Source organism: Callorhinus ursinus, unplaced genomic scaffold, assembly GCF_003265705.2.
Source record: "Callorhinus ursinus isolate GAN/ISIS: 27379988/994484 unplaced genomic scaffold, GSC_fseal_2.0 scaffold21, whole genome shotgun sequence".
NCBI lineage: Eukaryota > Metazoa > Chordata > Mammalia > Carnivora > Otariidae > Callorhinus > Callorhinus ursinus.
In genome coordinates, this window is record NW_027397083.1 from 20,614,541 (window position 1) to 20,629,650 (window position 15,110).

General features: G+C 33.6%; 1 protein-coding gene across 4 annotated transcripts in view; it reads right to left on the reverse strand.

Moving 5' to 3' along the window:
• Nucleotides 1-612: 612 nt before the first annotated feature.
• Nucleotides 613-15,110, reverse strand: part of METTL15 (methyltransferase 15, mitochondrial 12S rRNA N4-cytidine) — a 203,686-nt gene continuing 189,188 nt past the window's right edge. For 3 of the 4 annotated variants that reach the window (XM_073904830.1, XM_025879238.2, XM_025879237.2), the window contains exon 6: nucleotides 613-4,131. In XM_073904830.1, the coding sequence (XP_073760931.1) occupies nucleotides 3,686-4,131 (446 nt within the window). In that variant the 3' untranslated portion in view covers nucleotides 613-3,685. The remainder of the gene's footprint in view (nucleotides 4,132-15,110) is intronic. The other variant, XM_073904831.1, reaches the window with a different exon arrangement.

Here is a 15,110-nt window from a genome sequence, read left to right on the forward strand (position 1 = left end):
ATTTTAAGATATAAAAAACTTACTTAAGCATACTGTATTCTTATAAGCTATCGGTTGCAACATAAGTAATACAATATAAATGACTTTGAGCACAAATCATATACCATGTATTACATGAAATAGAAAAGAGCTATAGATACAGTTCATGTATCCCAAAAGACCCGAGAAACTCCAAAGATTATATAGTAACTAATATACAATATTTAAAACAAAATGAATATAAAATAGATATATCAACTAAAAACTGTGCAGTTATTAAATTTAATTTCCTAATAAGCAATGTACTAAAACCTCTTAAGAACTGATGTACTACACAATGGTATTGATGCTATATTAAAATGGCTGGTAGAAAGCAGTCGATAAGAAATTCAGAAATGGGGGCACCTGGGTGTTGAGTAAGCAGTAGTTGAGCATCTGCCTTCGGCTCAGGTCATGATCCCAGGGTCCTGGGATTGAGCCCCACATCAGGCTCCCTGCTCAGCGGGAAGCCTGCTTCTCCCTCTCCCACTCCCCCTGCTTGTGTTCTCTCTCTTGCTGTGTCTTTCTCTGTCAAGTAAATAAATAAAATCTTAAAAAAAAAATTCAGAAATGTAAAACAATTGCTTGTTTTATATCCATTATATTTAATTGGCAAAGAAATACACATTCATTTTAATAATCAGTGTTTATTTTCTGTATGTATTGTTTGGATTTCACAAAAACATATTCCAGCATTAAGCATTTAAAACTCATTCAGGTAAAGACCAAGAAGCAGGCAAGAATGACTGTGGTAAACAGCCTAATTACAGAAAATAATTCCTATATTTTTACATTACAACATTTTAAACATTTTTTTTGAAGATTTTATTTATTTATTTGACAGAGAGAGACACAGTGAGAGAGGGAACACAAGCAGGGGGAGTGGGAGAGGGAGAAGCAGGCTTCCGGTTGAGCAGGGAGCCCGCTGCAGGGCCGATCCCAGGATCCTGGGATCATGACCTGAGCCGAAGGCAGACACTTAACGATTGAGCAACGCAGGCGCCCCTTACATTACAACATTTTAAAACAATTTTGTGTTTATTTAAGAAAGGATTTTTTTCATGCATAGTCAAGATTTTTTTCTATCATGGTATTAGGTTCCCAGGGCTGCTGTAACAAATTACTACACATTGGGTGGCTTTCAACAACAGAAATGTATTCTGTCATGGTTCTGGAGTCAGAAGGTCTGAAATCAAGGTGTCAGCAACGTTGTTGGCTCCTACTTAAAACTGAGGGAGAATCTCTTCCATGCTTCTCTCCTAGCTTTTAATGGTTGCCAGCAATCCTTGGTGTCCCCTGGCTTGTATGATGTATCATTGTAATGTCTGCTTTTATCTTCATGTGCCATTCTTCCCTGCATCTCTGTTTCTCTTCTCTTCTTCTTCTTTTTTAAAGATTTTATTTATTTGAGAGAGAGAGAAAGAGAGAGAGCATGAGAGGGAAGAGGGCCAGGGAGAAGCAGACTCCTTGCTGAGCGGGGAGAACAACGCGAGGCTCGATTCCGGGACTCCAGGATCATGTTCTGAGCCGAAGGCAGACGCTTAGCCGACTGAGCCACCCAGGCGCCCCTCTCTTCTCTTCTTATCAGGACACCACACATATTGGATTAAGGGCCTGCTTTGCTCCGGTATGACTTCAGCTGAACTACCTATATCTGTAGTGATCATATGTCCTTCTAAGAAGGACATGAATTTTGGGGGGGGAAATACTATTCAACCCAGTGCAGTCACTTTCCATTTAACGTTAAAGAAAAAATCCCCATACTATACAGGATCCAAAAATGACAGATGAAATAGGTAAATCATTGCTGAATATGAGTGTGATCTCTTATTTTTAACCAGATACTTGGATGGGAATGCACCTTTGGGAATCTTTCTCATTCGCAAATATGACTTATATGCAAGAGAAACAAACATTTTTTCAGGAAAGATTCAGAGGAGCAACCTAGGTACATTCATTTTTTTCTAATTTGAGGACACTGCTCCCTACAATATTTTCTAATTCTGCACAATTAGAAATTAATTCCACTGTATAATTGCCCAGATTTGAATAAAACCTATAAAGTGGCAAACAAGCTTGAGAACTTAAATATTACAGAGTTAGATAAAGTAAATCTACGGTGAATTCTAGTATTTCATTCTTATCCTTTGCCAATATTTACGTTGATATTTTATTCACTTGTACTCACCAATTCAGAATCTGTCATCATAATTAAGAAGATGAATTTTTCCTATATTTGAATAGTTTACTAAGCATATTAATAGTATAAATATGATTTCAGGGATAATCACTTAAGAAAGCAATCATTTATAGGTACCTTTTATCAATATGCCAATGTACCCTTTGACTAATTATATCTTTTATTCATCCTTCAAGTCATAATTCAAGCATCACAAGGTCAGATCCGTTTTCCTTCAGTAAGTGAAATCCCTACTAGATTTTCTTGCAGTACCCAGTATTGCTTCTTTGTAGCTTTTACCACTGTGTTAATTTTATATTGATTTTTGTGATTATTTAACTACCATTACTCTTCTCCACTAGACTTAAACTCCATAGGACAAGTACTGTAAGGTATGTGTATTTTATTCACCTTTGTTTCTCTGCCTAGTTAGTACTTGCTGAATAACTGAAAAAATTAGAAATGCATATTTACATATAAAAAGTTGATATATGAATCATGAATCAATCTCATTAATATGTTAAAGAATCCTTTACCAAGGGAATGTCTCCTAAATAAACATTTACTATTATAGTACTATTGGGTAGGTAAAAACATTAGGGGCACATTCATTTTAATATCTTTTTCATATACTTTTCTATTTCAAATAGACTTGGTTGAATTATTTTGAATAGCTCAATTAAAAAATGCAGGATTCAAATGATGACAGATTTTATTATGCATCAAAGACATTCTGGGATATTATTAAAATAAACATAATTTACTTTAAATATAAGTTTCATGAAACATTCTCTATGAGAGCTATTAGAGCAATTCTGCATTTTTGCCTTGCAATGTGATAAAATGGCATATATCATATTGTAAAATCCCTTTGAAACAACACTATAATTTCAAAAGTGACATTTAACAGTATGATGCATTTTAAAAATAACACTTGAAAATTTTAAATTTGCATAATACCTATATTTAAGAAGACTATATAGTACTACTAAATTATTCCCAAATAGAAATTAAAATTTCTTCCATGATCATTAATTATTTGATCCACAGAAAGTCTGTTGCAAATCTGAATATCTAAATTCAGAATTTAGAGCATGCAGATACAATTATAATCTCTCTCTTTTGACAGCTTGAGCTTACATATTTAGATAAATACACATAGTACTCTTCTTTCTAAAAGATTTCCTGATTAGAGAAAGGACTGCATTTCAAAAGTTAAATATAATGCTCAGATAAACACATTTTTCCAGTTTTGAGATGCTGCTGCTCCTTGAATTTTCTGTGTCATGCTAATATTTCTGACATTTTCTTTCTGAGGAAACAAATGGTAAATACCCTTAATTTCCACACATATATAGTACATCTCTTTAGACAGATATATATATATCTCATACTTTCTTATATTAAGCTGATCAGTAATATACATGAAAAAAAAAGAGAAACTGTGAAGGGAAAACCTGAAGGATCAAATGATGAAAACTTTCTTTCTCATAATTTGATGGCTGCTCTAAGCTTGGCTGAGCGTGCTCTGGGGTTATCCTGTACATCCTGATCTTCTGGAGTAAGTACTTTCTTGTGTATCAATTCCCACATTAAAGGGGCCCTGCCTATAGAGGCTCCTTCTTTGTTTTCATGACCTGAACCCAACTGCAATCCTTGTTTCACTTTCTGTCTAGCACTTAGGTTAAACCTTTCTGTCATGCTTATCCCAAGCAGGAATCGTTTGACAATGCGATCCTCTAATGAATGGAAGGAGAGGGCAACAAGGCGGCCACCAGGTCTCAGAAACTTCTGAGCTGTCTTCAATCCTGTGTAAAGTTCATTGAGTTCATTGTTCACAAATATTCGAAAAGCTTGGAAAGTCTTGGTAGCAATATGGGTAGATCGTTGTAGCAAGTCTTTCCGTGCAAAAACAGCAGATGGAGGAAATGCACCTATGAATAGATTTTGTAAAAACAGGAAAAGAGGACAGGAAAAATTAATATTTTCTACTGTAAATTTACTGGGTTGTGTGTGTATATATTTAAGGAACTACATTTCATTAGAAAATTGTGGCATTTCATTCATTCTTCCATTTTATTTCCAAGCATCCAATCAAGATTTAAACTATGTGTCAGAAACAGCTTTCATAACTCATAAGTAACTGGAGTCAAACAAGTAGAGAAAGAGGCAGACAAATATTAGTGATTAAAACTTCCCAACTTGAGTGAAAAATATTAACTCACTGATACAAGAAGTTCAGTAAACTACAAATAGAATAAACAAGAGAAAACCGCATTTAGGTACATCATAATCAAACTATGACAAGCTAATCAGAAAAATCTTGAATACAATAAAGAAATACATAAAGGAGAACAAAAATATTATTAACAGTTATTTTCTCATGAGGACAATGGAAGCTATACAATACTGGAATAGCATTCAAATTGTTGAGGGAAAAAAATCTGTCTTCCAAGAAGGCTATCTAAAACTATTCTTCAGAATTAAAGGTTCAAAGACATTTTCGAATAAATAAAAAATGAGAGAATTCATTGCTAATATGTCTGCATTCAAGGAATGCTAAAGGAAATACTTAATGCTGAAATAAAATGACACCAGATGGTAACTTGCATATACAGAAAAAGATTATAGATATATCTATATAGATATCCACATATCTCTCTACATATGAGTTCTCTTAATTTCTTTAAAAGGCAGGACTCAAGTGAAATTATAACAATATTTTTTACATTTATATACATTACAATACAGGTATTAATCTGTGCAAAGGATTAGAGTGGGTAAATGGAGCTATATTTTTGCAAGATTCATATGTTGTACTGGAAGTAAAAGTTGCATATTGTGGTTCCTAGAGCAATCAATAAAAGTAATGCAAAGAAATAAAGCTAATAAACTCAGAGAATAAAAATAGTACACAAAAAAATATTGCTTAACATAAAAGACGGCAGAACAGAACAAGAAAACAGAAATTAGACAAAGAGAAGACAAATAGTAAAATGGCAGACAAAATCAAATATATCAATAATTACATTAAGTATAAATGCATTAAATACTCCAATATAAATGAGATTATCTGACTGAAGAATAGCAGGACCTAACTATACATTGTCTAGAGAAATGTATAGAAATGTACTTTAAATATAAAAATGCAAAAAAAGTAAAAGTAAGCAAAAGGCTGTGAAAAGATATGCCATGAAGACAGAAGCATAAAAAAGAGAGATCGTATTAATATTAGAAAAAAAAAAAAACCTTTAAGAAGGAGAACTCCTGGACCCAAAGACAAACATTTCTTATTGAGAAAAAGATCAATACAGCAAGAAAGTACAACTGTAAATGCAAATGCACCAAATAACATAGTTATCAAAATTTGGACATCTCCGAAAAAGACACACATTTATAAAAGCAATTGATTTTTGACCAAGATGTTAAGTTAGTTCAATGGAGAAAGAAAAGATTTTCAATGAAAGTTGATTATCATAAAAGAAGATGAACTTCAACTCTTACTGCACACTGTACACAAAAATTAATACAAAATGGATCACAGATGTAAGAGTAAACACTAAACCTAAAATATATATCTGACAAAACTCTTATCCAGAATATGTAAGAAAATCTCACAATTTAATAAGAAGCCAAACCACCTATGTTCAAAAATTTGAACACTTCACAAAAGATATAAGCCAATAAACATATGTAAAGATGTTCATCATCATTAGTCATAAAAATGCCAATTAAAACCACAATGAAATATCACTACACATCCACTAGAACTGCTAAATCCTAGAAACAAACTACTGAAACTGACCCAAGAAGAAATAGATAATCTGAATAGAACTATTACGAGTAAAAGGATTAAATCAGTAATCAAAAGCAACCCACAAAGAAAAGTCCAGGCCCAGATAGCCTCACTGCTGAATTCTGCCAAACACTCAAATAATTAAAAACATTACTTGACAAATGCTTCCAAAAAATTGAAGAAAAGAGAACACTTCTCAAATTACTTTATGAGCCCAGTATTACTATGAAACTAAAACCACAGGCATCACAAGAAAATTACAGATCAATATCTCTTATGAATCTAAACATTAAAATCCTCAACAAAATAGTAGCAAACCAAATTCAGCAGCATATTAAAAGGATTATACACCATGACCAAGTGGGATGGTCATGGTTCAACAAATGAAAATTGATCAATGTAATATGTCACATTGACAGAATGAAGGAAAAAACCCACATGATTATGTCAAATGATGCAGAAAAAGCATTTGAAAAAATTCAACACCTTTCATGATAAAAATACTCAAGAAGTAGGAATAGAAGGAAAGCACCTCAGCATAATGAAGCCCATATGAGAACCCAAAGCTAATATTATACTTAATGATGAAAGACTAAAAGCTTCTCCTTGAAGATCATGAACAAAACAAGAATACCCATCTTCACCACTTCTATTCAACATAGTACTGAAAGTTCTATTCAGAGCAATCAGACAAGAAAAAGAACTAAAAGGCATCAAAACTGGAAAGGAAGTAAAATTATCTCTGTTTACAGAGGACAGGATCTTATATGTAGAAAACACCAACGATTACATATACACAAACCCTATGAGAACTAACAAATGGATTCAGCAAAGCAGCAGTATATGAAATTAACATGCAAAAATCAGCTGTGTTTCTATCCTTAATAATTAACAACCCAAAAAAAATTTTTTTTAAATTCCATTCACAATGGCATCAAAAGGAATCAGATATTTAGGAATAAATTTAACAAAAGAAAGGTAAATCTTATGTTATGGAAGCTACAAACTATTTAAAAAAAATGTTTAAGATGGAAAACTCCTCCAAATTAATTTAAGATTCAATGCAATCTCTATCAGATCCCAGCTGACTTTTTTTTAGACAAATTGACATGCTAATTCTAAAATTCATATGGAATTGTAAGAGACCCAGAACAGCCAAAATGATCCTGGGGAGGGGGGGCAGGGTGAGGGGAAGAGAATGAAGAAGGAGGACTCACACTTAGGGATTTCAAAACTTCCTAAAAAGCAATGGTAATTGAGACAGTGTGGTGCTGGTACAACAATGGACATAGAGATCAATGGAATATAATAGAAAGCTCAGAAATAAGCTCTATGAGCAACTGATTTTTGACAAGAATGTCAAAGCCATGCAATAGGGAAAGAATGGTTAATGGAACAAATAATGTTAGGACAACTAGATAGATAGTCACATACTAAAAAATGGAGTTGGACCGTTAAATCACATAGAAAAATTAACTCAAAATGGATCAAAGACATAAATGTAGAGCAAAAACTATAAAATTCTTAGAAAGAATTATGTCTTAGAAAGAAAACACAGGGATAAACATTAATGACTTTGAATTTGGCAAGAAAAAATTCTTAGATATGACACCCAAATCACAAGCAACAAAAGAAAATTGTACATCATCAAAATTAATTTTGTTATTCAAAGGCCACCATCAAGAAAGTGAAAAGACAACCGAAAGAATGGAGAAAAAATTGCAAATCATGTATCTGATAAGGGATTAATGTATCTAAAATATGTAAAAGAAGAAAATTACAAAATGAAGCATGTATGATACTATTTACATTTTAAAAGATGCACATCAAAACAGACAAACTCCATTTAGTTTTCAAGAATAGGATAAACAAAAAATGTTGATTTTTAAATAAATCAATAAATATAATTTTCCTTAAACTTACTCCATTGTCATACAAATATGATATTAAAGTATAATGTTCAATGAACTTATAAAGGAATTTTCTATTTAATTTTTTTACTTGATTACTCATGTCTTAAAATTTTTGTTCCTAGAGAATATTATCCCATAGAAATGTAATCCTTGTGGTCCAGATTCTCTATGGATGAAGATCAGAAAGTATGGCTGCAATTCTGGCACTTGAGTCTCATTGGCATGCTTCTTACAGCAAAGTAAATTATACAAAGCTGGTGCTTTAGTTCACATTTTAGTAACCTGTAGGTCCAGTAGTACATGAAACAATCAGAGAAAGAAAGAAATAATACCATACTTGTACCAGGGAGCTGAGAACCTGGCTGTCTAAAGTTAACCAAATCCATGGTATGGGTTCACTCTTTAATCCACAAAAACTACTCTGTTGAAAGGCTAGTTTAGACGTTAGGGAATTTATCTTCTAACAAGCAGGTCTCTCAGAAAAAAATATCAAAGTCAAAGCTAAAGAGGGAGGTCAACTTTTTTCTATTTGTTATTCAATCACTCCATGTTCCACAGAAAGAGTTTTGGTCACTGGGAAATGTAATTTAAAATATTCTAAAATCTGAACAAATATACAACTCTTCATGTTTTAGAGCTTGGATTTAGAGGATGCTTCAGGAAGAATGTATTCCTAAAGACTTGCATGATTTAAATCTTGCATAATTCAACATTAATTTTCTCAAAGAAAAAATGTATTATAAAATAAATTTCAATTAACATGTATTTTGATGTAAAATAGGACATAAACATCCATGGAATACAAGAAGCATCAAATAATGTAGCATGTTTTTGCTTTAATGCTTAAAATTTTGTTTCATAACATTATCTCTAATATTTTATAGATATTAAATGGATGGCTCAACATGGTAATTGCTTATCATTCTTGGCATTTTATCACATTTCAGAGATACACATTTGAGGATGTGATTATTAACAGCACTGAATTAGCCATACCTGACTTTATGTTAAACAATTCGATGAAATAACAGAAAGGCAGAGAGTTTAATAATATTTGCTTGATATTGTCAATGAATATATTTTCAAAAAATAATGAAAATATCTTCATGAAGTCCCAAAAGTTCATTTTTGCTTTTGCTTCACTAGCATTTGGAGATGTATCTTGAAAGAGGTTGCTGTGGCCGATGTCGAAGAGGTTACTGCCTATGTTCTCCTCTTGATGGATTCCTGTCTCACACTGAGGTCTTTCATCCATTTTGAGTTTATCTTTGTGTATGGTGTTAGAGAATGGTTGAGTTTCATTTTTCTGTATATAGCTGTCCAATTTTCCCAGCACCATTTATTGAAGAGACTGTCTTTTTTCCATTGCATATTTTTTCCTGTTTTGTCAAAGATTATTTGACCATAGAGTTGAAGGTCCATATCTGGGCTCTCTATTCTGTTCCATTGCTCTATATGTCTGTTTTTGTGCCAGTACCACGCTGTCTTGGTGATCACTGCTTTGTAATAAAGCTTGAAATCAGGCAACGTGATGCCCTCAGCTTTGTTTTTCTTTTTCAACATTTCCTTGGCTATTTGGGGTCTTTTTGGGACTTCATCAAGATAAAAACTTCTGCACTGCAAAGGAAACAGTTAACAAAACAAAGAGGCAACCCACAGAATGGGAGAAGATACTTACAAATGACACTACAGACAAAGCGCTGATTTCCAAGATCTATAAAGAACTTCTCAAACTCAACACCCAAAAAATAAATAATCAAGTCAAAAAAATGGGCAGAAGACATGAACAGACACTTCTCAAAAGACATACAAATGGCTAACAGACACATGAAAAAATGTTCATCATCATTAGCTATCAGGGAAATTCAAATAAAAACCACATTGAGATACCACCTTACACCAGTTAGAATGGCAAAAATTGACAAGGCAAGGAACAACCAATTTTGGAGAGGTTGTGGAGAAAGGGGAACCCTCTTACACTGTTGGTGGGAATGCAAGTTGGTACAGCCACTTTGGAAAACAGTGTGGAGGTTCCTCAAAAAATTAAAAATAGAGCTACCCTATGACCCAGCAATTGCACTACTGGATATTTACCCAAAGACACAGATGTAGTGAAAAGAAGTGCCATATGCACCCCAGTGTTCATAGCAGCAAAGTCTGCAATAGCCAAACTGTGGAAAAGAGCCAGAGGAATGGATAAAGAAGATGTGGTCCATATACACAAAGGAATATTACTCAGCCATCAGAAAAGATAAATACCCAACTTTTACATCAACACATTGGATGGGACTGGAGGAGATTATGCTAAGTGAAATAAATCAAGCAGAGAAAGTCAATTATCATATGGTTTCACTTATTTGTGGAACATAAGGAACAGCATGGAGGACAGTAGGAGAAGGAAGGGGAAAATGAAGGGGGGAAATCGGAGTGGGAGATGAACCATGAGAGACTATGGACTCTGAGAAACAAACTGAGGGTTTTAGAGGGGAAGGGGGTGGGGAGAAGGGGCAACCCAGTGATGGGTATTAAGGAGGGCACGTACTTCATGGAGCACTGGGTGTTATACGAAAACAGTGAATCATGGATCACTACGTTAAAAACTAATGATGTATTGTATGGTGACTAACATAACATAATAAAATTAAGTTAAAAAAATAATGAAAATAGAAAATGTTAAAATAACAAAATAATATCTGAAATCACCAAGTAAATTCTATATAAATAATAGCATTGGTTCATTTGACATAACAAAGTATGGTAGGCATTTCTCTTTACCAGCTAAAATGGCCCCTTCCTGTGGTACAATTATAGTTTATAATTCATTCAGCCAGCTAGCTGTGAAACTGAGATTCCTGACTAGTTCTTTTAATTGAGGAGACCTGTTTTTATTTCAAAGTATTTCACATAAAGTGAGAATTTATTCATATTTTATATTATGCAACTTCATGTTTATATAATTAATATTCACTTTAAATATATCCACACTGAATATGAATTTGCAGCTGAAAACTTAACACCGTGATCAATTTTTTCTTTATAAGGTTTAAGTAGGCCTTGCCAATGTCATATAATGGAGAAAGAAAATAAGAGCTTCCATTTTATTTAGGAGTGGTCTTAAAGATAATAGGATAACTCCAAACCATGAAAAGCTTTTCTTCTGGGGCTTTTTTAAATTTTTTGTTTAGGGAATCCTAATCTGGACTATGCAATGGGTTTCCTGGATAGGATTTCCAGGTATGGTCCTATCAACTCTGCAAGTCCCATCTTCATGGACCAGAAGACGATTAAGGGCTGCGATGGGCAGTATGTTTTGTGGAGCTTTTTGGTGCTGCTCTGGGACCAAAAGTACACATCCTGCCTTATTTTAGATAAATTCAATTTCCAGGGATACCCTTCCTTTATAAATTGGCACTTTTGTTTCTGTAATTTATAGGAAGAAAGATTGACAATACAGATTTTATAAAATGAAATTAAAAAGAAAAGAATTTAAACAGCATACGGTAATGGAAATTAAAATAGTAAAAACAAAACATCAACTGACAACTGTACAAATAGACAAAAAGACAAGAAAAGACAATCCTACTATCAAGGATTAAGCAAGGTAGTTTTCTTCAAATTTTGTTTTATTATGTTATGTTAGTCACCATACAATACATCATTAGTTTCTGATGTAGTATTCCGTGATTCATTGTTTGCGTATAACACCCAGTGCTCCATGCAATACATGCCCTCCTTAATACCCCGGTGATGGGTATTAGTACCCATCACCGGGGTATTAAGGAAGTCAGGTGTTTTTGTCTGAATTAGAAAGTTTAAAGACAATCAGTAAATGTCATGTGCCTATAAGGTAGCGAAAATGGGTTTGCTTGTGTAAGTTACTGGTCAGAGAGTAAGGAACAGAGTTCTCCTAGGTAAGTAGAGACCATGTGGGAATATCTGCTAGATTCTAAATTAGGCCAAAGGAAGAAAAATATTAATGAGACCTGGTCCTTGCCCTTGAGGAGCTTACTGTTTTGCAACTCTTCTTTCTTCTCCCACTTCTTTATCATATCCTATATTCTGTTATCAGAGATAGAAACTGGTCCTCTCTATTATTCCATTTCCTGATTTTAGTCACAGATCTTGTATGGCTAATTTATTTGATTACGGCATAGTAGGTAAGACAGAAAATACAGATTCATTTGATTTGGTGCTTAGAGAAAATCTCCTTTTTGTGTTTTCTAGTCTACCAATGGACTAGGCCAATGTATATAAGTTTTAAGTGGGAAGAGGTGTGCACTTGTCACACTCTACTGCAATTACAAGTTTACTTGTCTGTCTCAGTACCTTGACTTGTGAATGGGAGCTATTTCATGTTCACTCTTCATATCCCTCATACTTAACAAAGAAGCTTGTGGTTCTAAACCTTGACTGCACATCATTCACCTGTGGGGCCTTTGAAAAAATAAAGATGCTTGGCCCCAGTCCAGACCTATGGAATCAGTTTCAGGGGTTTATTACACAGTAATCACTATTTTTAAAAAGCTTCACAGAGGATTCTGATTGCAGCCAAGATTAAGAACTACTATAGTAAACACTCAGTAAATGTTTGTTGAAAAGATAATAAATAGATAATGAATGGAAAAAAATAAATGGATAAGTGAATGAATTTATTCACATCATTAGATGGCTATATGAAGAATATAATATTCAGTCACATCAAAGAATGGCTAATTGAAGAGAATCTTTTTAGTCACAGAAAACCAGAAAACATCATGAACTGAATTTTCCAAATAATGTCATGAAATGCCCTACTTTTCAGCCAAATGTGAATGTGGGTACCGAATTGTGAATTTAATGGGGCAAATGAACTCTAAAATTTGCTAGCAATTTCATTATCTCAATATAACTATTTCCTTGTATTTAATGATATTTGATACTTGCTGGAAATGTCTTAATGAATCAATTATTTGCACATGCAACAGAACACCTGCAATTAACTTTAACCTCCAGAAATGCAAACTTGCAAGCCCTTATTAACTGAAATGAGCCAATGTGCAAGGTGAACTTTTTTGCATATTTCTTTTACAGAATAAAATAAGACATGAGAATGTAATGGTCATCAAGACCTTCAGTGATTTCAGCTCAGATTTTTTTCCACAAAGATTAGTGCACAATATTGTTGAGATTTTCTGTAAGCTTTTATTTCACTTAATATCTATAAAATCTTAAACCACAAGTTTTCTCAATTCTTCAAAATAGCAGAACCATTTTCCTCCTAATATTTTTTTCATATTTTGAGGGTTTTTTATCCTTCTAATACTTTATAATAGCAAAATTTTGTCAGTAAACTGACTTTAAAAAGGAATTAAAGGCTAACATAATTTAATAGCAAGATGTTTTCAAGTTAAGTACACCAAGTACACTTTAAAAAATGTATAGTTAAAAGTAAGTGTACATTAAATCCACTATGGGGTAACAAGTTGTAATTTCAATTCAATTTTACATTATTTGGTACTTACCTCTCATAGCAATGTTGAGAAAATTCCTGACATAGAGATTGACCCGAGCTGTTTAAGAAAATTGTTAAGAGTTCTCCCTCATAAGAAGCACTCCATTCTCACATTCCAAATCAGGTTTGTTGTTGCAGGATTTTTAAAGTTCCTGACAGTCTCATATTCTAATTCTTCCCTTTCTCTCATATCAGCAATTTTTGATGGCTCTATATCTGAATTGTATTGAGAACCCCACCATTTCTCACCAATTCTACTACTATCACCCTAATCCAAGCCATCATCACCTTTTCCACACAAACATCAGACCAATCTTTTTCATATGAAAATTAGATCATGTGATTACACTGTTCAGTATCTCTAGGATCTTCCTATCACATGAGACAGAAACTGAAGTTCTTACCTTGGCCAAATGTCTCTATGTCACATGCAACCATTGCTTCCTACCACCCCCATTTCTCTGACCTCACCTTCCTGACCTTGAGCTCTGTACCTTAACTGAACCATGGCATGGTCCTGCCTAGGTTCTTTGACCTGTACCTAGAAAATCTGCCTTCATATAGCTGGATGGCTTATTCCCTACTTAATTCAGGTCTCCTCTTAAACATCACAGAATTAGGGTACCTGGGTGGCTCGGTCAGTTAAGTGTCTGCCTTTGGCTCAGGTCATGATCTCAGGGTCCTGGGATCGAGCCCCACATTGAGCTCCACATCAAGCCCCACACCAGGCTCCCTGCTTCTCCTTCTCTCTCTGCCCCTCCCCCCTGCTTGTATGCTTTCTCTCTCAAATAAATAAATAAAATCTTGAAAAAATAAACATCACAGAATTAGAAAGTTTGCTGTCTTTAACTACTAGTTATGAAAAGTAGCATCCTGTCACTAAAGTCCCCTTATACTATTTAATTTTTTCCATAATACTTTATCAGGGGCAAATATTTACTCGTTTACCACCTGTCTTCCTCTATTAGATGATGTGCTCAGTGAAAAGAGAACTGTTTGTTCACTGCCATAAATCCTTGAACCAAGAAGAGTTGGTGGATTTAAAGAATGACTGCATTTGTACTTTAAACTTATAAACATAGTCATTGTTAAAAAAAAAAAGCAAAAAGCAATATCATCAGTTGTATACATAGCAAAAGATTAATGTCATTATTCCTTTAATCCCACCCCAAAGAGCAAACAAAAGGTATAATTTATAACTTTTTTCCTTGATATATATGATATTTTGTATATAAATGTACCTATGCATATATTTGTAAGGAGGGAATGATCTGCACAATAACCTGCAACTTGCTTTGTTTATGTATCTTAAAAATTTCAGTTGTATAGGTGCATTATAATCCATTTTGTTTGTTCATTAACAAATGTTTGTGGTTTGTGGTGTGGAGTACAGTAATTATGATAGAGGCAGTCTCTACTCTGGTGGAGCTCATACTGCTATCACAGCAACATTTAGGATGTTCTCTTTTTGCTATCACAAAAATGCTGCAGTAAACATGTGAATTACACATTTTAAATTTCCACATGGTAGAAAAACTCTACAAAATAAACAGACAGCCACATTGTGGGAAAAATATTTGTAACTATTTGAGCCTATGATAGTAGTCTATAGGATTAGAGTATTTAAGTCAAAGACTTTTTGTGCCCATTTAAATTTGGATCAATACTTCTAAATTTACTCTCTCAATAGATTGTACCAATTTATTTCCATCA